At 42.7% G+C, this 25014-nt stretch overlaps 1 protein-coding gene across 3 annotated transcripts in view; it reads right to left on the bottom strand.

The window, feature by feature from the left end:
- The window catches only part of arhgap42b (Rho GTPase activating protein 42b), a 69921-nt gene extending 45549 nt beyond the window's left edge, over window positions 1-24372 (bottom strand). For all 3 annotated transcript variants that reach the window (XM_084467358.1, XM_084467356.1, XM_084467357.1), the window contains exons 1-3: window positions 24146-24372; window positions 8189-8284; window positions 2402-2463 (exon numbers count right to left, since the gene is read on the bottom strand). In XM_084467358.1, coding sequence (XP_084323484.1) covers window positions 2402-2463; window positions 8189-8284; window positions 24146-24299 — 312 coding nt within the window. In that variant the 5' untranslated portion in view covers window positions 24300-24372. The remainder of the gene's footprint in view (window positions 1-2401; window positions 2464-8188; window positions 8285-24145) is intronic.
- Between the last annotated feature and the right edge of the window lie 642 nt (window positions 24373-25014).

Raw genomic sequence — 25014 nt, 5'->3', positions numbered from 1 at the left:
GACTATTTCAGTATAAGCGGCTTCTGGGGTGTAAATTCTCATGTGATTATCGGGCATGATACAAAGATGCTCCACTATTGTCTTGTTAAAACCCACCTCACACTTTGTAGCAAATGTGTTAGTTCTGAAAAACTCAATGGGTGGCTTGCCCAGAATGTCTTTCATACGACGTTGTTCAGAGTTGCATGAATACCGCAGCTTTTTTTTCCCCTGACCATAAATAATGAGGCCCTGGAGGAACATAGTCTGATCCAAACGATTCCTGGTAAACACTGAGAATTGACTTTGCATTGTTCTCCTGGCATCCCTGTGTGATAAAAAGGTATCTTGCCAAACTGAGTTAAGGTACTTTGCCGTGTCAGCGTTTGTGATGCACTTCACCTCGACCCCTGCTTGTTAAATCAAGGGCCTTGCGCTCTCATATCATTTGTGATAATAGGCTGATAAATATGCACTAGTGCACATGCTTTGTAAATCCTGCTTCTTGCCAATTAGGCCCATCTCCTCTCCTCTTTCCCATCATTCCACTTATGAAGTCCCGCCATATCTCATGCTGCATGTTAAACAGGCCGTCCCCGCCGTTCCCTGCATGTTGATCGGGATTCCCACCGAAACACCCCCAGCGTCTGTTCATATTCACCCCATAACCGATGATTGTGTTGCTTCTCTATCGTATAACCTTGCTGTAGATGAAAGTGCCGGGGACCAACATGTGCTGCTATTGTTGCTGTTATTTTACGTCCAGACGGACCGCTACCCTTCTGTGCTGAACCCCCCCACCAGCTGATAAACACAACACACGAGGCGTAACAAATCACCAAACGCTGTCGCGAGAGCGAACACACAACACGCGGAGACACATGACAGAAGGTCTTTTGTTCTGCTGGCTCAGCCCACAAACACGCTTACCACGTGGGCGAAATGCCTTGCAGTGACCCTGGTTCGACTCTGTCCCAAGCTCAACGTCTCCCCCCCCGCGCTCAACTCACTGTCCTGTTTCTTAAGTATGGTGGACTTAAGACTTAAAATTCAAACCCCTCTCTACCACAGAATGTGACTGATAGTGTAACAGACGGACAGACAGACAGACAGACAGACAGACAGACAGACAGACAGACAGACAGACAGACAGACAGACAGACGCCGAGCGAGAGAGATGCATATATTGACCCATCTACCCAGCAAGTGTGAAGGTGGGAGGGAGAGACATCTGCGTCATACATTTGATTTAACGAAAAAATAAGTTCCCTTGTTCTATCTGCTGGTAAGGGGGTCTTGGATCGAATACCTCCTCCCATTAACTTCAGGACCAATGGTACTGAATTGTTTAACTCAGTGAACACCAGGTCAAAGCAAGTAGCTTACAGATCAGCTATTCGGTGGGTACTTGAAGTTCAAGTATTTAATTGTTTCACTCATTTTCACATTCTGTACACAGGCGCAAAACACTCACACCTAAATATCGTAAATATCACACCTAAAATTGACTGCTAATTATAACACAGAGATGAATTTGCTGTGCTTTAATTCAGCATTAAAGACAAATAGAGAATAGATAGAGAATAGTGAATAGTGAATGTTCTGGCTCATGGACAGAGCTAATAATAACTTAATTTTGAGGTAGGAAAGCAATAAATCCAATTACATGCGTTTGTGGCTATTCATACTGCTACTAAAATCCTAAAGATCCTTAGAGAAAGAGGCAGAGAGAGAGAGAGAGAGAGAGAGAGAGAGAGAGAGAGAGAGAGAGAGAGAGAGAGAGAGAGAGAGAGAGAGAGAGAGAGAGAGAGAGAGAGAGAGAGAGAGAGAGAGAGAGAGAAGGGGGGATAAAGAGGGATATGGAAAGGGGGAGAGAGAGAGTGAGAGAGAGATCTGCCTGGTACAGGGCAGAAGGGAAGTGGGCGAGGGCCTGCAACGCCGCGGTTAGCGGTTAGCGCTCCCTGCAGTGAAGTCCACATGCACTCTGCTGGACGCGCAACACAGCGAGCGCTGGTTACATAGTCACATGATCATCCCTGGTAACCACTGACTGTGAGAGTCGAGTACATGGTCTCTAATGGCACGGACGTTTTTTTGCTTCTCTACATGGATCTCGTTAAAAAGGCTGTTTTGTCTAGTGCAATGGGTCAAACAGTGTAAACAAGCATTAAAGCAGCATTCTGTACTCATAAATATATAAATACAACAGACATAAGACAAAGAGTTAGAAAAATAAGTGGGAAAACTTAAAAGAAAACCTGGTTTAATTGGTCAGTTTTTTTATTTAATTTCAAAAAATGAATGAATTATATTAGAGGTAGAGGAAAACAAAGCACAGTAGTATTTATAGGAGGTGCAAATGCCAACAGCTTCAAAACAGGACTGTTTCAGAGTTACCCCGGAGATAAAAAGCAGCTCTTACCAATCGTCTTCGCTCCTCTTCCACAGTGTTCAACAGCTGGGAGAACTCCTTGAACGACTGGGCTAAAACAAACAACAACAACAACAACAGGATTAATATGACGTTTGTGCTGGTTGGTAACAACCACGATGGCTTGGGGAAAAAAACACGGTAAAAAAAATACGGTACTTTCACAATCGTTTCCATCGATGGAGAAGATGGTTTTCTTCCATCTCCTTGTGCCGCCTGGTTCTTGAAACCCCAGAGAGGCCCCAATATATGCATCGCCACAGTAACCTCGATCTCATTCAGCGGTGACAGATGTATTCCATTCCTTTTTATAGCAGGGCTATAACACTGCCAGATTATAATGCTATGCTAGAACAACGCAGTCTCACTCCGAGTTTGTCAAAAATCGACGCTTGGTCAGGGGCTTTTGGTGGCGACACCTGACGCAAAGGGTGTCCTTGTGCGTCTTCATTCGACGCAGGTGGTTTTCAAGTCATTACAATGTAATCCCTCCACTACGTGCGTAAACCTTACCCTAATCCTAACCCTAACCACTACTGCCCTAACCCTAACTCTATCCACTACTACCCTAACCCTTACCCTAACCCTAACCACCCTAACCCAAAAAGGTGGTAATTGCCCCTACCATCCTACGAAAATAAGATTTGCGGGAGCGCTTTCCCTGGCCGTCAGATATCGTCGTGGAGGGATTACAAACCCCCTGCATCGAATGAAGATGCACAAGGACACCCTTTGCATCAGCAGTTGACGCCGAAACCCCTGGCGTCGTTTTTGACGAACTCAGAGTGAGAATGTGGTATCCCAAGACGTTTTGGGTTGATAAGTGTACAACCCAATGGCACATGATATGCTTTACTTTTCAGCCTATAATAAATACAGCCTTGTGGGGGACTGATACTAGTAGTGGCAAGGGTGTTTGACTCCCAAATAATACTGGGTTCGATCCCCATGTCCACCGCCTATAACCTGATCCTACATAACCATATTATATTCTACATTATATTTGCTTACAAAGCTGACATCATCATATACATAGTGCATTGGTCAGTCTTCCGTTAGAAACCCAATTTTTTATGCGTTATCGCAATTATACATTGTGATTAACAGATTAACGATTCAATCATATTCTGTGGTGCCTCCTGTTTATAAAGAAAAATAAGAATAAAAAAAATGCTGAGTTGTAACAGTTTGTAGTTTGATTTTAATGTTATGGGCATTCAACATCAGATTTTAGAATGATTTCATTAAATGTAGCATTTTATTTATTATTAATTGACAGCTGCCTTTCAAGATGAACTTATTGAAGAAGCCAAAGTCATGATTTAAATGACTATGCAATTGGTTGTGCAGCCCTACTTTGATAAAACACATGATCATAGCTAGTACTCCAACGCTAAATAGCACAGAGCTCCCTGACCCCTGGTTAGCAGACAACCCTCACTCTTTGTCTACATTCAGTTCACACACAGACAGTTAAAACATAAACATTCAGCATTAAACATAAACATTTAATGTTCTCATTCCCTCCCTGCTCATTATGCTTTGCCTCTTCTCACCTCTCCTCCTCTCTGATCACTGCAAAGAATGTTTAGCTGAACACACCTCTCTCGGTACATACATAAATTGAACAATTGCTGATTCTCTGTCTGCGTTTCTTATTCACTTCTTGGAAATCCTTGTAATTCCTCGACACTAACTGTTGGAACCGGTAAGGGTTAAGGTTAGGGCATCTTGCTAGAGGTCTGCAAAGTGCAAACATTGTGGTTGGAACTCATTACCCTTTAGCTGGGAATCCACAGTTTGTAGTTTTACCCTTTTTACATTTTTATAACTTAAAATTTTGTCATACTGCTTGGTACTTTCTGCTGAGGCACCAAAATGGCCCATCTGGGATTAATAATCTAGCGACCCATCTTATCTAAACCCTAGACCATCCTGTCCACCTGGGTTATCCTCCCTCCTTACCAACGTCGTTGTCCCGGCGACAGAGAAGAGAAGGCACAGCTGGAGCTGCTGATGTGGGGAGATTAGACTCAGAAGGACGGGAATCAGTGGGGTTACCACCTGCATATTACTCACCACTAAATGGGGAGGAGGAGAGGGGTGTAATGGAGCTGATGAATCAAGGGACAGAATGAGTTTTTGCCGCGCTTTACTGGAACGATATACTGAGTGAAAAGACTGGAAGGAGCTGGAAGGAATTTTGTTCATGGTTTCATTTGTTTGTCACTATGGGTTTTTCTCCTTTTCTTCTTTTCTTTGTGTGTGTGTGCGGCAGGAAGAAAGGCCAGCACCGGAGACCTTTCAGTCACGTTTCATTGGGGATGATATTTCGTTCCGCGTCAAAATTGAATGGGTCACGACTTTTTTGCGGTGGCCCGCAGGATTCCAGCTCAACTTAAACCTCATCCCCGATCGTTCCGGGGCAGGGGACAGTGAGCCCAACAGACTGGATGAGTGACCTTCCGAGATCAGGGCCTGTAACATTTCTAAAAAAATTAAAATTTCAATAGCCACATCAATCTTACGACCCCCATCGATTTCTCTCAATAGCGGCCCTGGAATGAGAATGTCATCGTAGGAAGCCATGGAGGGAAAATCGATAAAAGGTCAGTCGAACCAGTCTTCCGGCGTACAGGATTCTGATGCCTTGCGGGAGTTCGGGGGGCATCAAAGAGAACCGCGGTCGGACCTCCAACGGCCCCCCACCTCCCCACCCTCTCCTCCTCCACGATGGGTTGTTTGTTGTGCACGGGTGAGGTCGTGTCACTAAGAAATCATCAGTTTTGTTGATGACAATGTTGATTGCAATAGGTTCGTTTTCATCCTGCCTTTTAGTGGTGTAATCATGGTCTCCGCCCGGGGGAGGCAAGAGGCAGGCGATGATACTAGAGCGATAGCAGAGTTTTAGCTCTCAAAGATGTTCTATAATGATATACTGGAACACTCTTGGCCTCAGGAAAAACATAATCCGACAGGATTACACAATGTTTACCCACCCTTTAAATAAAGCCTAATCATTTTAGCATTTACCATTTAGTCATCGAGCTGCAACCTACGGAACTTTTTGAATTTAGGCGGAGCACGATGGGGTTGCAAAAGAGTTCAACCTTAATCAACAATTAATTAGGAATTAATTAACTGAAGACAAATAAATAAATAAATAAAATATACACACAAGAAAACATGTGACAAGTATATTCACGTCTATAGAGCTGGACTTATGTCGATATGCGTCCATAGAAGACAAGAATACTACCTAATTTACATGTACATGAATTTAAACAAGTAGAACATGTTACAGAATCAACAGCTCTTGAAAAAGTAGTTAAACATGCAATGCCTTTTTTATTCTTACAGTGCTAAACATAACCCCTTAATCTCTTTATCGCTGACATTTCACTTAGTCATACCACTCCAAATTCCATAACCGTGGTTTGGGAAGTTGACAGATAAACTTGATGAACTTGATGTTAGTGCCAACAGCAAGTGCTATATAATGTGCTACACAGGAACTGCTTTGGTTTACATATCACCCACACACACACTTCGGCATCGCAGTCCTTAAAGTCACACGGTGTGAAGATGGACAGCAGGGCCGCCGGCGGACAGTCGTGGATTGTATGCATGGCCCGCCACGCGGCGCTCCACGCCGCAGACAGGAGATAATTGTAGTCAGTGTGGGAACACACGTTTCCCCCGCGGCTCTTATACGCAACACAATGAGCTGGTGATAATGGACGGCTGCCGTTCCAAATGAGGTGTGGAATCACGCCGTCTCAAAGTACAACACGTTGGCTGGAGAATGCTGTCAACTTTCGGTTACACACACGGACAAAACAACGAGTTTGATGAAGGTTGGGGTTTTATTCTGTGTTACATTCAATCAAAATGGACTGTCACCCATTTTAATTTGATTCCTTCTAGTCACAATAAGCATCTTTGTTTTATCTTATTATAAAGATTTATTTAACGGGATAGACAGGAAGGTGTGGAAGATAGAGGGGAGATGACGCAGCAAAGGACCACGGGCATGAATCGAACCCGGGTCGCTGCGATCAGGACTGAGCCTTAATGGTATGCGCTCTAACCGGTGAGCCACCGGGCGCCCCGCAATAAGCATCTTTTAAACAGAAGTACAGTACAGAGACGCAAAACGATACGCTCCGGGTGTCACTGGGCACATTTAAATACCAACCCCGTGTGCGCGCTTCCGTTTTGTCGAACTGTAAAAACATATTGTCTGGAATTAACAAGCCCCTAAACAAAAGGAGCAGCAGAGATTACATCAAGTTGTTGACTCTGGAAAGAACCTGCTGAGCTGTGTACTCTGTACTCCGCAGCATCCAGACCGCTGATTAAACAACCTCCCAAATGAATTGCTTAGCGCCAGCATTACACAGTCAATAAAACTCCAGCCGGCAGATGCCGGTGGCCTTTCTAGGGCTGGTTGGAGACAGGCAGTGTAGGAGGCCGTGGTCGGCACGGTAACCGCTGGCAAGAAGACAGTCAGCTCAATAAGCAGCCGTCACTCTGAGCTCCAGCGCTCCTCTTGACCGACCGCCCAGAAAGAGGTGGCTGCTCTCTATGAAATTAAAGTACGCTGAACCCTGTGTCCGGCCTCCGGGTCACAACCGGTCATCTTCATCCCTGCGTATCGAAACAATTAAGTGTTTCCCAACCTGCTATGTCCTCCATACTCCCACAGCCCCCTCAGTATGGCACGAAGTACCCCTTCACCCACACCAAACCTTAAATGTTTACCTTAGAACTAATAATGCACCATCACTGCATTATTATTGATATTGCATTGATCGAGACACGTTTCAGACGGAAAAAAGCTCATCTATACTTCCACTTCTGGTCCTCCCTTTATCGCACCGCAGCAATCAACAAATATAATATTTGACAAATTCAACAAATGGGAATTGATGGGACTTCACACCATAGTTTTCCCTAAATCTTTAGGAGTAGCCTGTTTAACCTGCCTGGGTATACCCCCAGGGTATAAGTGCACCCTTGGTAGGGCAACTCTGCGTCTAAGCACCATGTTGGATGTGGCAGTGTCCGGTGAAAAAAGGCACCACGGATGGACCGTGTTGCAGCAGCACAGCCTGGCAGCGCTGGGCGGCGGGGAATCAGGAGGAACCTGAAGCAGCAGCTAAGTGAGCCAGATGGAGGGGGACCTGCCCATTAGGGCCCCGGGATGCTCTCCGAACATCTGCTTTCACATTCCACTCCGGAGAGGTCCACACCTCCATTAATCTCTGACACGGATCACAATTAGTGTCTCTGATCTTTTTTAAAAGGCACGAGGAGAAGCGTCATAGGCAAATCAATAGCATTAATTATACATGCAGATCTATAGTCATGAGGACCAATCCTCCTTCCTGGAATTAGTATGCGCAACTTATCCCTCGATAACTTCCCCCAATCAGCCAGATTTCTTGTCCTAGCATTCCCCTCTATGGACACTGGACGGTGATGGCCCCAAAAGAAAAACACGCATAAAAAAACAAACAGGGGCCACAGTGGAGGGCGGCCATCATTTGTTCAAGGAGCAGGAGTCGATATCCGCTCCTGGCCTAAGCCTAATGAGCTTACAGCGGTAGCTTTGGGAAAGAAGCCCCCATCACTAAAGGCAAGGGGCCTAGGGAAATACAGCTGAAAGGTCATAACTGGGGTGACAGTGGAACTAATTGGGAAACTGCAGAGAAAGGAGTGACCCCCCTCCTGTCCTCTAATCCCCCCGTTCCCTCCGTGGCATCCCAGACTTACCTATGTTCACCTCGTCATCAGTTTCCGCGTCACCTATACACTCGAACTGGAACTCCTGCAGAGACTGGGAGAACTTCTGGACCGCAGCAGAGAGGTCTGATGGGGGGAGAAGAGCGGACATTAGTGGTAGAATGAAGATAGAAGAATGGAGAATGAAGAACATTTATTATAGAATAGCCATTGTTGTAGCCATTGTTGTAAAATTTATTTGTTTCCGATATGCAATATCCTATCTTGTCACATAGAGCCATCTCGAGCATCCTTTTATAATCAGAAATGAATACCTTTTTCGATTTGACTAGATGGTATGGCTCCTTAAACTGAAATTATAACCCCCAGCCTTTCCTGCCTCCAGGAATACATCATTCTCCAAAAATCTATTCTTTCCCTCTGAAGTTATTTGGAACAGTCAAAGAGTGCCTCACGCAAATGGGCAAACTCTCCATTCAAACAGGAAGCAATTCCGTCCCCAGCCATGTTTCATGCTTGGGTGTCACGGTCACCCACACCATAGTCATTACGTCTCAGAAAATGGCAGTCTTCTGGAAGTGACAATCCCCTGAAAGGTGCCGGCTGTGGGGGAGGGAGCATCTGTTTTTAAGGATGTCTTAATATCACAGTGGGGACGGAGGGCAGCGAGACACGTACAGACGTTTAAGTGTTACCTTGGTTCTGCAATTAACAGAGTTTAGTTTTAATTGATAAATTACTTTTGGTATTTCACAGTTTGGTGTACTTTGATATTAGATAGCCCAGACAGATTTGGTAGTGTCACCTGATTATTTGGTCTGCAGATCGGTTACATTTCAGCAGTGACTGGTTACGTATTCTCATTGCTTATTAACTGCCAGCATCTTAGGCCCTGCAGAGAGAGAGAGAGAGAGAGAGAGAGAGAGAGAGAGAGAGAGAGAGAGAGAGAGAGAGAGAGAGAGAGAGAGAGAGAGAGAGAGAGAGAGAGAGAGAGAGAGAGAGAGAGAGAGAGAGAGAGAGAGAGAGAGAGAGAGAGAGAGAGTGTGTGTGTGTGTGTGTGTGTGTGTGTGTGTGTGTGTGTGTGTGTGTGTGTGTGTGTGTGTGTGTGTGTGTGTGTGTGTGTGTTCCCCTAGGCCTCGCTACAGCTGTGACACAGCGGTGACAGCCCCCCCCCCCTTTGACGTCTGGCCTCTTATATGAATGAGGGCCTTGAGGAAGCGTGAGTTAAATTGTATGTATTTGGTGGTTGTAGCCCTACAGGAAGTAGTGCACTTCCTCACTTAGACGTCATCAGACGATACAAGAGCAACAAACCATTTATGGGGGCATAGAATGAATTGGGAGTATGATAGAGACGTCTGGTCTCTGTTATGTGAATGAGGGCATTAAACTCTAGAAAGATAATACATTTGAAGGCTCTAGCCTGACAGGAAGTGATGTAATGGGTGGTTGACCTAGGGGGTCTAGCACACTTGGGAATGAGCTAGGGACCTGGGGTCATTTTTATATGAAAGGGAACCTAAAGAACATACAAGATTGTACATTTGGTGGTTCTAGCCCAAACGGAAGTGACGCAATCCTACTCTGGAGTTGTCATCAAAAAGAAAATACACAATTAATGTGAGTCTAGAATGACTTTTGACTAAGATAAAGACGTCTGGTCTCTTTTAAATTAATCAGGGCATAAAGCAGGAACATTTGGGGCGTTCCAGCCTACAGGAAGGGACTCACAAAGCATCATCAAATACTTCATTGAAACGCATTGGAAATAAAAGGCGTTACTGTAAATTTATCTAAAGGTGAATTACATTCTAAACATGAAGAACTCATCGCAGCATCCCACAGGATTGTTAAGGAATCTTGTGTTTATATGACATGTTCATCTAAAAAATACAGGAAAAATGTGTGCATGTCACAGAAAATGAAATAATGGCCAAATGCTGTGAACAAGTGCATATGCATTTATAAGACAACTTGGGGAATTCCGAACAAGGGATCCCAAGACATGAAATTAGAAAACAGGACACCAGGGTGGGATCGGGGGAAGGATCCTTATTGATTTCCAATAGTGGGAATCTTTGGAGGATGACCCTAATATGTTATCAATATTATTACTGGGTGGTTGGAATATAATGCCAGCACTTAAGTGACTGAATTACCAAAACATGCTCAAGAGGAAACTAAATAACAAGCTCAGAATTTTTAAAATCTATTTGAGTTTATTTTCCTGAAGCAGAGTCCATCGTGCTGAGTCCAAGCCTGGGGGGGAAAACTAGGTAGAAAAACAATCTTTCTTTCTATTCCTGGAAAACAATCTATACAGCCCTCAGTAAGTCTGCAAGTGTACATTTTGTAGGAAGATAAATGGTCTGCCTGTCCTATTATCTCTTGAACCCCTGCACAATGTAAAACATTGAACCAGTTTGGCCTTTAAAACAACAATTTTAACAATTTTAAAATCTATTCTATAGAAACTGATATGCACATATCATAAGCTCTATCCACAATTATGAATAAATTATGAATATGTGTGTCAGGCCAACCCCAAAGTTACTTTATAAAACATGACTGCTATCCTTGCATGATACAACACAGCTAGTGTGAGCCCTCCATTCAGCACATCAAGGAAAGTATATGGAGCAGGGAGGCATATCTTACTGAGTTTAAGTAACCTGTGTTTACACAAGCTAGGCAGTGGTGCTTCAGCACAGTGATAGCTTCTAGCAGCACAGAAGTTGGTTTTAGAGGCAGAAAAAAACACACCAACAAGAGTGGGATGATGAAATAACTAGCTATATTTTCGTTCCAAGCCTACACAGTTGGGGGAAAAGCCATGCTTCTCCTCATGTCCCATTCTGACAGTATTTCTAAAAGCCCTAGCTATCTCTCTACAGCAAAGGAGTTTGCTCGAAAGAGAAGCAGAACAGTGAAATGGATTTGTGGATGTCGGGATATTGTAAACTGTAAATTCCTACTTTAAGAGTGAGAATCCTCATGAGAGTGGAATCTAACATTGATGTGAAACATTCCTCAAAACAAATTGTTATTTTTCAGCAGCCTACAACCCATTAAACATAATAACAATCAAAGCTTCATAAAACGCTACGCTCCTTTGTTCTACATTCATTCAAAAATGATTCCTACAAGATGGTTCAATTACAGGTTATCAAAAATAGTTTTAGAACCAATGAATGTCACCAAAATGTCCCTTCTGGCTTCTGGAAACAATATAATACAATGCTATCTGAGCTTGCACATACTGGCATTACAAAAGGTTCAAATAAGTTCATCCTTTCAAATAACATTCATGACCAAAGATAATGTATATATGTATATATATATATATATATATATATATATATATATATATATATATATATATATTTATTTATTTATTTATTTATTTATTTATTTTTAAACCGCCAATGCAGAATTCTGGAGAGAAACGTGGTGGCTGCTGGCTGGGACAGTCGTCCATTAGATGGTCTGAAATAAAGCCGGCCACTTACTGTGACCATCATATTTCATCAAATTCGAGGTACCCCAAAGTGTGAACTGACCATAAAAGCCCTGAAAAATCAATCTTGCCGCTTCCCAAGGGAAAAAATGAATTGTTTTTAAAAGCTTGATAAAGAAATAGGGGGGCATTGCTATTTCTGTCTACAGCCCTTCTTTTTCTCTGTTCTGCTAGACTGAAGTTCACTCACAGCCAAGCACATTTTTTAAAAGGCCATTTTTTATCAATATCTTACAGCGGAATGCACTCTCAAATAATATAAATAACATTTGTGAAAATCCTCAAACAGTGTGTCACCCAAAATGGAGGACTCTTTGGAAGATTAATTGTGCCAGCTATCACTCTGCCCCTTCTTTCATTCTGCAGCGGCTTGCTTCGGATCAATATGAAGCTCTGTGGCCTGGCTCACATAGGGATCATCAATAATGGATGAACCTCTAGCCCCGGACACCCAGACAGAGCCTGACCTCCTGGCTTACACCAATCTCTACATAGCACCTTACTGACACCAAAATAAAAGATAGTGGCACACAGACATTGACTGAAATCACCACCTGATTTTACTGCCTGAGAGAAAGCATTAGGTAGTCCATTACATGCTCTCTCTCAGTCCTCAACATCCACATCATATTCTGCCCGCAATGACTTAAATAACAGACTATATATAGTATTGATCATAATAACACAATAGTGCCTGATGTTTTAGTGTTGTCGTCTTCTGCTTTCATCTTTTTTAAAGTGAGATGGCATTTCTCTCTCTTTCGTCTAAACCAACTCATGCACTACCACGTCTATCTGCTTTCATGTTCTAATAACTGTCTCAACGACGGCAATAGAAACATCTGCGCCGCTTCTGAACATTGTTGCAGGGGCAATCAGAAAAACAACAAAACACAAACAAACATTGATTTGTTTACGACACTGTAGAGGGAAAGCTGAAAGGCGTCAGCAGACTGCCTGACGTCTAACATCTAACATCTAACCAGGTCCACTGGTTTTACTTATATTAAGAACCTTCATGATCATCATACCTTTGACTCCAATGCTTTCTATCGCTCCATTGTCAACTAGAAATAACTGCACAGATAGAGACATGCACAGAGACACAGATAGAGACACAGAGAGAGACACACAGAGAGACAGAGAGAGACACAAGGGACACAGAGAGAGACACACAGAGAGACAAAGAGACACACACAGAGGAACACACAGAGAGACACACAGAGAGACAAAGAGAGACACACAGAGGGACACAGAGAGACAGAGACACACAGAGAGAGACACACAGAGAGACACACACAGAGACATAGAGAGACACAGAGAGAGAGAGACACAGAGAGAGACATGCAGAGAGAGACACACACACACACAGACAGAGAGAGAGAGACAGAGAAAGACAGCGAGACAAAAATAATAATCTACCATCCTTGACCATCAGATTAAATAACAATTTTCATTATAATAACATTTCTTTAGTCAAGGGCACTTTTGTGAGGAAACAATGTTAGCTTGTATCCTGTATTAGTGTGAGGTTAGTCTAATGGTTTCTCGGTTTCTCGAATGTCTATGTTTATGTGAGGGGATAGGATAGTCTATTAGGGTCTATTAGGGTTTCCATCTCTCCATCCTGCTCCTTCATGTGACTGAATTTACTGTCAGTCGCTTTGGATCAAAACATCTGTTAAATGATTGAATAGTAACGGTTGCTCTCATTGGCCGCCCAACAGGAAAACTACAAGACATGCATCAAGTGGGTCTGGTTATCATTATTTGGTGGACGTTATACCACACTTTGAATAGTGTTTGAATTGAAATCTTTATTGTCCACTGTTGTGGAAATTCATCTTTACCACTTATTTACCACATCAGGGCAAAACACTGACCACAATTCTGTTCTAAAATCAACAGACACTATCAAATAATTACACACATACAAACAGCTCTTTACCAATGCTTGACATATGCTGCTATTGCCCTGTTGGAAGACTAATTGTATAAAACCTATTAAGACCAAATAAGATTTATCACAAAATACCATTTGGTTCTCAATATTGCAGAGCAGGATCTGTTTCTCACATGACGTGTCAGTGCTCTGCTACTGTATCATTCCTCTGACATAATTAGACTTCACACACCCGGATGAAGAGACAATGGCTGATGCTCCGGTACCCCCTCCGACTTCAGCCTTCTCAACCCCACACAATGAGCCTATAAAACCCTATGAATCAGAGCATGGGAGAGACAGAGAGATGGAGATCGAGAGAGATGGGGAGAGAAAAAGAAACGGGAGAGAGGGGAGAGATAGAGAGAAAGAGAAAAACACTGACGGACCCCAGGCTAGAACCTTTATCTGGTCTCCAGGGCAACGGCACACTACCACATTCCATCGCACGCGCACACACACACACACACACACACTCACACTCCTCAGGGCCTGAGATGCTGGCAGCTAAGGCTAATAAGCCATGAGAATATGTAACTAGTCACTGCTTAAAATGTAAGTTTAAGTAGCAAATGAATGTTGCAAAAGTAGGTAATCAGGTACATGTAGTCTATTATTTAGTTGGCTGTCCACAGAGACACATGGACAGGCAGAATCTACAGAATCAGGCAGGCAGCCAGACAGCTATGCAGACAGACAGAAATTAAATGACATCGGCAATGCAGGCCACAAATAACAGTAATTATCATTGAAGAATTTGAGACTGTGTGTGTGTGTGTGTGTGTGTGTGTGTGCGCGCTCTTGTTTGTGAAAGAGTTGCGAGAGAGAAAGATGTTAATCATCAAACCACTATTCATCTAGTTAGACCATGTCTGTCTGCTCCTATATTGCGACACCTGATTTGTTTGTAGCAGGGTTAGATGTGCTGTCGCTTGTGTCATCAATGAGGTGAGGGAATCTCCATTCTATGTGTGCAATAAATATATTTTTTATTTTTTATTAAATTACAAAACTTCAAAACTTTCTATCAAAGCTCCTCATGATATCAGTTGTGAAACATTCTACATCTTTGTCGACATCCACACACATGCACGCACAGAAGCACATGCACACAGCTTTTTTTCTACATTTCTGTTTACGCTCTTTATGTCTGGGTCCTTTTTTGTTTTATTTCATTTTTAAATCTTGTCTTTTATCCTCTTTTAAAGGCAGTTCCCTTGAGGTGCGTAAAAGGTGATCCGTGCCTCTGTACGGCCTTTGTGTTTGAGGGGAGTGTTATAAATAAGTCTGCGACGCATTACATGCTGGGATTTAACGGAGGGCAGTGAACAGTGTACACTCGTGACTCCTCCATCTTGTCTCCTTGCCACTCCCTTATTCAAATGGAGATGTCTGCCTTCAAAAGAAACAACGTTCGTTGTACACTCTCCTGGCCTCGCAGGGAAGGAGGGAGGGGGATCTTTGATGCAGGCTGTGTGGGCGAGGGTGGGGCGGGGGGAGAAGGAGGAGAGAGGAGGTAGGAGAGGTGCTATGTGTGTCACTTTGATTCCATTTGCTCCAATCCTGATAGCAGAACAGCACTCCAGATAAGGTCCTGTCTCACCTGCTAATGATTATGCTTGGTCTGCTGGGTCATACAGTGGGGGGGCCCTGGACCCCCCCTCCAAGAATCCTGAACCCGTCTCTGAACCCGTCTCCCAATGCTAGGGGAGTGGAAAAATCTGCCCCCACAAGGACCCATAGATCATCGCTTGGTTCTAGGCTGAGCTGGCTGCGATTACAGCTTTAGTTTGGAAAATCCATTAGCCCGTAGGGCTATGGGGTAGCACCCCTTAGCATCACTGATGTGGTAGGACTGGCATGAAGAATGTACGACACACACAATGGTTCCCAATCATTATTTTAAGTGTTGTTCAATCTTCGAGCCTGACGGTCTACAGCGTTCCAAGGGTGAGTCACTAAACAAGACAACTCTGCCTTTTAAATTGGTGTTCTGGTTGAGTTTATTCCTTTAAGTCTTTTGTATCCCGATTATTCTATTTTTCGTTTTGTGTTTCTTTATATTTTTATTAAAAACTTGAAACGTCTGAGTCCGAAAGGGTGTAAAGGAATAGATTTTAGCTTCGAAATGAATGTTTTGGAATATATGAAAGGCTGAAGAAAGGCTAAAATCAGAAAAAGAAAAAATAATTACGACTTTTAAACCAAGGACATATCTCAGTGATTGTAGTGTAGCGAGAATGTCCGTCACAGACATCGCGTTCCTACCGAGCTACGAAAGCAAGGCACTTTTTTCAGCCATTGATTTGTGTGTTTTTTTTTTATATATGAGTCCACAGGGTCAGTGATGATAAATAATTCAAAATAAACTGCATTAGATGTTTTACGTCACTACACACAAGGGGCCCTATCTTGCGCCCAGCGCAATTGACTTTCTACACCGACGCATGTATCGTTGCTAGTTTGCACCCGACGCAAAGCTGATTTTCCCCCGCAGCAACCAGGCGCCACTACACTTGCGCCTGGAGAGCCGTGTCGGCGAAAAGCAGAGGCGTGTTCTGGTGCAAATGATAGCCTACTTGGTGCTATTTTACCAAACTAAACATTGCGCCAATATTTGCACAACTGACAATTCCTGGTCTAAATGCACTAGCGGATAGCGCAGTTGGTGTTGATATTTTGATGTGCCATGGCAGGTCAGAACTGCAACATACGCTTACACACACGTAGGCTATACACAGCACAAACATGCAAACAATTTGCTTGATTTAAATATTATGAAGTCAAAGATTGTTCATATAAGTAAAACGAGTAAGAGTAAAACTGCATAGAAATAGCATTTGCATTGTGGAAACTTTTTTTTTTTCCATAGGGGCTGCATGAATGAACACAGTAGAGTAGGCTATGCCATGCGTTTAAGTAATAATAATAATAATAATAATAATAATAATCATAATAATAACAATAATAAACTTGAGCAAAGTATATTCCAGGCTCCCAAAACAAAATCTTGTTTTAAAATCTCGTGTTGATACAGCTTACAGCTGATACAGCAGTAAGTTGTACTTTTAAATCAATGCATCTGCAAACACGTACAGCAATATACACACATATCATACAGCACATATTTTCTTGACACAACACATACATCGTGTACAAGGCCATAACTTTCAGGATTGATGAATATTTGATCGTGAGAAAACATAGATTTACTGTGAGTGAGTGTTTAAAAGAACGAATGAATGCAGGTGATGCTTGGCGCGCATAGTGTGTGCGCACCCATCTGTTTAAACACACGCAAACTAAACACGTAACGCATAATACAGTCCATGGCGATGTATATTAACGGGGGGACACATGCATATTATGAACAAGTCGATAACGATAATGTATACAATACTGGTAACAAACAATGTTTGTTAATGTATATCATAAAATAGACCCACAGGACTGCGTCCGCATATCATATATGTGTTAAGTTGTCTTTGCCGCAATTGACGACTCAGTGTTTCTGAAGTTGAAGAAGAAAACGCTATTCCATGTGTGAATTAAACTGAGCCATTTGAAGTTTGAAATGCATGTGGTCATGCATCTGTCTCAGCGGAGAATGCAAACGCGCTGTCAAAATATAAACTTGTCACGTCAAATGCGCTGGCTCTTAAAGGGGATGGGAGATGGCACTCTCATTGGATGATTGGACGCCCAAAACACACCTACGGGTTTCAGACCAACCCATTTTAGATTTGCATCAGGCGCAAAGCTCATTTATCCCGCCAGCAACAGCGCTATAGAACCGCCCACAAAGCTACTTCGACTTTGCGCTTCACGTCTGCGTTTGAGACCGTCTAACTAGGGCCCGAGAAAGGCAAGAGCTCACTTATGCCTTTCCTGGAAACAATAAACACACCTAAAACCACCCTCTTAAATAAATCCTTGCAATAAAGATCACCTTTACATGCTTTTGAATATTGATGCAAAAAGTGTGGTAAGAAAATATTTTCTGTTTGGAAATACACTACTTTACCAGGGTTTTCTCTTTGTATTTGACAACATGTAACACAGGCACACAGACACCACAAACATTTTCCCCACTTTACTAATACAACATAGGCAGGCGTTGTTTTATAATTATTCTGTCTCAAGGTTTTCCAATGTGCAGCCGACAGAAAAACACCTGAAGAATTGCACTGTTAATACTCACCTTCATTGGTTATGAGGGCCATGGCTAAGTAGTACACCGTACACACACACACACACACACACACACACACACACACACAGGTTACATAGCAGAAAGTCTGAATCTGTCTATTGAGGAAATGTGTTTTGGCGGTGAGGACTTGGATAAGCTCAGCGGGCATATACCAGACATATTCAAGTCAGGGAGAGAGTCAATAAAAATGAAGAAAAAGGAAGGAATATGGAAAAACCGCAACATGGTCACAATATTTACCCCTTTTTGTATAACAATAAAAACATATCAGCCGAAGCCGCTGCAAAGTTGACGCAAGGTTGGGTTGATACGGGGAATGAGGGGACAAAATGTCCGCCTGTGTGTGTGAGTGACAGATTGAATTCCAGGTTACTACGGCAACACATCGCCCCCATTTGAATTCCGAACCATTTGTCCACGAGCGCTGTCCGAGGTTTAAGAGATAAAACTAGCTAGCTAATCCTTTTATCAAAACGTCCACACACAGTCGCACACAGAGAGTCACACACACAAAACCCTGAATAGGCGATGTCCCGCTGGGGTAGCAAAACCTGCCAGCTCTCTCTCCTCCACTCAGAGCGTGATTCACCGAGGGTTGAGATAAGAAGAGAGGGAGGGAGAGGGAGAAGAGACGTACATGATGATCTGTTGTCTGTGGTACCCCAGAGACACATGAATATTCCACTTCGGTAGAATGAAGGGGGATGTAAACATTAGAGAGAAACACACACACACACACACACACACACACACACACACACACACACACACACACACACACACACACACACACACACACACACACACACACACACACACACACACACACACACACACACACACACACACACAATCACACACACACACATACGTATGAACAAACTAAGTAGACACAATCTCACTAGCACACGTACACAATTTCAACTGCGAGCACACCCACACCTACACAAAATTCTGTCTCAAACTGTCACAAACATACCGACAAACATACAGTATTGATTGTATTTCTCACACACACACACACACACACACACACACAGGATTACAGATACAAACAGTCTCAATCACACACACACACACACACACACACACACAAAACGCACACACAAACACAGACACACACAAATACACATACACACAAGTACAAAGAAACCTCCGCATGGACCACACAGCCTAAATGATGTCAGACCGGGGGGAGAGTGTACCAGAGTGTGTTTACAGCACACTTCCTGTGGCCGAGCCTTTCTCAGCATCATGTGTACTCAAACAAACAAACAAACGGCCAACCTCTTAGCTACGTTGAGGGGCCCCCGCAGCATCCAGCACTCCGACTCATTACCGTGTCACGCAATACACATTAGCGGAGCATTTAAGTGTCTTAAATCTACACATTGATGAGTGGCAAGTATAAACACGCTCAAACACCTCTTTAAACACGGGTTCCTTCATTATGACAAGCGTAAAGAGTATTCAAACAGAAATCTTTAGCTAGGGCTAAGGTGGGGGATCGCTAATAGCCTTCGAGTTGCCTGTGTGAGTAGGTTGGCGTGCAGAGCATTCTGTCAACAACAATATTGATGATGTTTTCATGGGGTATCAAAAGCTATTTACATTGTTTACAAATTATCGAGAATCTAAGTATATTAAATGTTGACAGTGAATCATCAACCGTTGGTTTTTTGGTTTAGCTTTTCTTAATGTGTCTTAATTTTAATGTGTAGCACTTTTCTGATTAATTCTGCCTCTTAAACTTCTCTCTTTTCAGTTATTTTAAACTAATTCCTTGTTCTTGTCGGGTTGTTTCTCTTTGTCAAGTCATTTTGTATAGCTGTTTTGAACAAAAAGTCTAGTTTGAGAAATTAATTGCAATATTCACTCAACGGGAAGCTAGCCCAATAAAACCACACCCTTTTACCACTGACTTATCCTGTCTCCAAGACCAGGAACACTGAATCATCCCATAATATCCCAGCATCGTCTATATATTCCGTCCATGCACCGTCTAGCTGCAGGGGTGTGCATGGGGGCAGAGATATTAGTCCAGGATATTTATAAGCCCTGTCTGCTCCTAAGAACCGCAATCCCCTGGCCTACTTCTTGTTACACTCACGGGGAGAGACGGGGTAAGTTGTCGGTGCCTGCCTTATCGCTTTGTCACCCAGCGTTAGCCAGGTGGCCCCAGGGGGGCCTCTGAATAAGTGGTGTTCTCCATGGACACCTCTGGCCTACCCCCGTCACACTGCCCTCCTAACACACACACATTTTGGAAAGGCCCCTGTTGTACCATCAGGTGTGATGGTACATCAGGTGTGAACTCCTTGTTTTGTAGCTACTCCTAGTCTGAAGGTATGCCTTTGTTGTTCACTGCCTCACTTGTAGGTTGCTTTGGATACGAGTGTCTGCTAAATGAAAGGTCAATTTAAAAAAGTTAATTGTCCTATTACAGACTAATTACAAATTGTGAAGATCTATGATGGATAAATCTACATAACAGGTGGTACAGTCTACTGGATAGGCAGATCTATATATCCACAATCCACAATATACAGTGTACATCAGTACGCACGGGGACTGCAGAACACCACCAAGTAAACCAACAGATAAGAGCTTTGCTCAAGGGCAACCAGGGATGTGTAACGGGCCTTCTGTGAGTCTGTGTGTGTGTGTGTGTGTGTGTGTGTGTGTGTGTGTGTGTGTGTGTGTGTGTGTGTGTGTGTGTGTGTGTGTGTGTACATGCGTTGTCACATCTGTCCTAAGGTGTGTGTGTGTCTTCAAAACGTAAGCCTGAGTCCCTGCATGGTTTTTATATCTCATCTCGGTGTGTCTCCAGCCAACGGTGGTCTGTGTAAACAGCGGAAACACTGCAGCGAGTACACAGTGTGCACACAGAGTGTAAACACACACACACACACACACACACACACACACACACACACACACACACACACACACACACACACACACACACACACACACACACACACACACACACACACACACACACACACACAGCCCTGAGCCAATGTTGGCTCTGGACTCCACCAAACTCAGATTCTACACTTTCCTCTTCTAGTGCTACAACAGAACCCAATGCATATGGAGAAGATAAGATATCAAGAAGAAGATGCATTCTTGTTGGTGACACGGGCAAGCCAAGGTATCATATAATTACAATATCATTATAGAATAGACAATAAAAGAATAGAGGTGAAAACACAGAATAAAATAAAATCGAATAATGAAATTTCAAATAACAGTGATGACATAGCTTATTAAACATATACCAGAATAGAATATGCAATATCAAATATCACAATGGTGGCATAGCCATGTGCCCAGAAAAATAAGCATGGGCGAGGAACAAATAAAAGAAAGACAAAGCCAAACTAATGAATAAATAGTGGCTCATTTGGCCAGTGTCATGGTTCTTTTGAGCTTTCATCACAAACAAGTTGATTAGGGTGTTGCTGTTGGAATAATAAGCAGCACGGCACTCGTATCAGGGGTAGATATGTACACCAGGTGTGGCCTGCAGGTGAACCTGCACTACTATTCAGAACAGCGGCACTTGGGCACACTCGGTAGCGGGGGATTGGATCTTATCAAACACCAGATCCCCTGGCATTAGGGAACGACAACGGACCGAGGGAGGGACGGAAATATGTTAATGTGACGAAAATATGTTAATGTGATCCTGTTCACAGACTGTCTCAAGGTTTCTACTGCTAAGAAATGACTGAACTCATCTTCTATTTTCCAACATAAACTTTTCATGTCTGCCCATTTGGAAGCCATTACAGTCCTAACCATCCTTGGAAGGAGGGATCCCTCTTCTTTTGGACTGTGATTAAGGGCTATACAAATAATTACCTTGATTTGGTGGAAGGATGCTTGTGCTTTGAAATGTTATTGTTTTAGTATGTTTTAGTATTTAGGCATTTCACCTCTCTCACTCTCACAGAAACACAAAAGACACAAGAAGACAAGAAAAAAAACTCAAACAAACAAACATACGTCACACACTTCCTCTTCCGAGCAGACCATTCTCGTGGTGTGTGTGTGTGACGTATGAGGTGTGTGTTGTTGTATCTTGAGGGAACCAGGGAGGAGGGAGAGAGAGCAAAATAAGTGAATCGCCAAAGCGAGTTTATACGTGTGGAGTTCGGCTCTGAAACGGTAGGAGGAGGCAGACGAATTGGTTCCGAAAATAATCATCACTGGGTTTATCATCTGGCAGTGGTTTGTGTATGGCAACGGAAGATGTTTAACAAACAAAGGATATTGAAAATATGCTGCGCTTATGTGTACTGTGCTGGACATGTTTTTAAGGAGCAGGTATTGGTTAGACAGTACAGAGACATGTTTTTAGGAGCAGATAAGAGTAAGTACAACTGTGAACTACCGCGTTCAATGTAAAAGGCCCTTTAGTTTTAAACTATGACATATCAATTTAAAGACTAAATAATGTTTTTATACAATTTATAAATCTATTAAGTAACCTCATCACTTGAAACCTGGCTACTTGATGCTACATGGCACCTTATTCTGCAACCTCACCACTAGATGCAACTTAATTCTACACAATGGAACTTCAAGCAGCAGTTTCAGTTCGGTATCCTGGTCCAGAATGCCTAGTGGATGAGTGGGATTAAACCCAGAGACTATTAGCTGGGAGGCAAACACTATCAGGCTATACTGTCCCTTGTATAACACAATAATGCCAAGTCATTCAAGTCATGTTAATTTGCACATAATGCTTACCTGACATGAGATTGAGGTTACACCTTTTTAAAAAAAAAAACATCTCCACATTCTAATGACATTTAAAGGTCTGAATTTACCTTTTTGAAAGGAAATAAATAACAATGTGCTACAGAATATAACCATGAAATCACACTGTGATGAGTGTGTGTGAATATTTATTTATGCTAATGTTGCGTTTAGCACCGCACACAGTTTAGCAAACCAGTCGCTAAGCATGGAGTCTGCACTGGGTAACCCAGACACCCACTGGGGAAAAGTGAATTGGGTACAAAGTAATGGTGCCCAACTCTCGAGTAGTTTGCTTCAACACTTCCCTCACTTTAAATTAACAAGTTCATTGAGTTAATCAATTCATTTATAGATTGATGGTGAATGGATCAACAGAAATGGTGGACAGATGGATTAATTATTGGATAGATGGATGAATGAACTAAATGGATAGATAGATAGAAGAAGGATGTATCAATGAACATATTACTAAATGAATGGATGGTTTTCATCCTTACTGTGTCTGGTGATTCATTTAAAAGGGCCCTGGTCGGCCTGTAAGCCTGAGTTTTTGATTGACAGGCGATAGGTGGAGCGTGGTGGTGTTACTGAAGCAGTTGTCAACGCTGGAGACAAATGTGACCCAGCGAAGCATCACACTCCATCACCCTAATAACTCCACGACACACTGACAAACATGTGAGACAGAAATATTTGTACCACTCTGGAATACTTTCACCCAATTCCTGAATATTTGCATAGGATTCCTGAACAACTTGGAAATTTAATTATTCCGCAGGATGGTTTGAGACTTTACAAATATAAAGAAAAATCTGCATTTAATCATCATAATCTTATTATTATCATTATTTTGGTGACATTACATAATAAATTAGGCATAGTCTATACATCCTTAAATAACTAAGGTTTTTAGGTAACATACTTCCTGGTATTGACTAGTATACAGATCAAGATAAATATTAACTCCCGATGACTTATTAGGTCTATTGGAATGCAGGCCTCCTATAGAGAGGCTTAACCACGTTATCCATCATACAGTTCACTCATTCCTAGCATTTGGCCATAAACCTCAAGTTGTGATGTGAGTGTGCATGTTTACTCTGACTGAGGCTGGATTAATATAACAGAAATATGGAAAGCAGAGACGTCATGCTGGGAGAAAGAAGGGATACATCCGTTCTAGCTAGTGTGTTTCGGAGAGACTGATCGAGGAGATGTGATTGCGGTCGGATCAGGTACAGCCCACTGATCCTATCGGCTGGAGAACGTCATGCCTGCAGGGTGTTTGTTCCATCTCCACTTCAAAAAGATGTGACTGATTTCACGGATTCTTCAGAAATGCGAAAAACCTAAAACCCATCTATTGTTTAGCTCAATTGGATGGCTTATTGACCGTTGTGTGCATGTTGTGCTGTTGAAGCTGCAGGATTTGTCTGCTCTGCTGTCAATTCATTACAATAATAAAAAGTTGATCAATTGAACCCAACTTTTCATTAATGGCATGCTGTTTCTGGTACAACAGGTCTGAGATCAGCTACTCACTCTTAAACGCCGTGATGAGCATATTCCCATCTTTGATCAGATCTTTGATGAACTTATTCGTCCTCTCCAACTCGAATTCATGGCATTTCAGGCGCTCTCTGAAATCCGGACTATCCAGGAAAGAATCACTGAATTCCAGAGTAGGGAGCCCCATCTCACTGAGTCGGTTTAGGCGAGGGTTAAAGACTGCGTGTCTGTGTGTGAACCGCGTCTGCTCTCATCACGGACTGCCGGTGCGATATCAGCCCCCAAAAAAGCTTTGTCAAAGTTTGGTTTACTTTGTGAAAGTCCTTTTCCTCTCACTTCCGCCTTGCGTTCCTCTCTCGGCATCAGCGGACCCCGTGTGACTCCTGCTGGTTAGATGCTGTTCAGTTTAGTTCGAATCGGTTTAAACAAGGACTCAAGACACCCAAAGACCACTTTCAACATTGATCTGCAAACCTCCCGGGGTTTTTATTTGTTGGATGTATGTTTTTTGTTTGGGTAAAAAAAGAAAAATTAAAAAGTATGTTTTATTTATTTCAAGTTTAGGCCTATATTAAGTAAAAGGTGAGGGAAAAATAACATTCTTATTTTATATCTTTTTTTTTTACACCAATGCTGCTTGTTCTCTCTAGGCTATGCCCACGTGACGACAACGACGTTTCATCTTTAATTTCCGAGCTCATTATCTCCGAATCCTTTTCCACTGTGTGTTAGTCCATCAGTCAATGTTCATTTGTATGCGACCTCGTTCAGAAACCTGGCCATGGAACTGTGGACTATGTTGGGTTAGTTCTGGAATTACACACATCTTTGTCTGAAGCAATTGACACACAAGTGTATTCCAGGAGTGCTCTTGTGTAGGCCTATTGAGTTATTTATACAGC

The sequence above is a fragment of the Micromesistius poutassou genome, assembly GCF_964030765.1.
Source record: "Micromesistius poutassou genome assembly, chromosome: 4".
NCBI lineage: Eukaryota > Metazoa > Chordata > Actinopteri > Gadiformes > Gadidae > Micromesistius > Micromesistius poutassou.
This window is presented reverse-complemented; position numbering and strand designations above follow the sequence as displayed.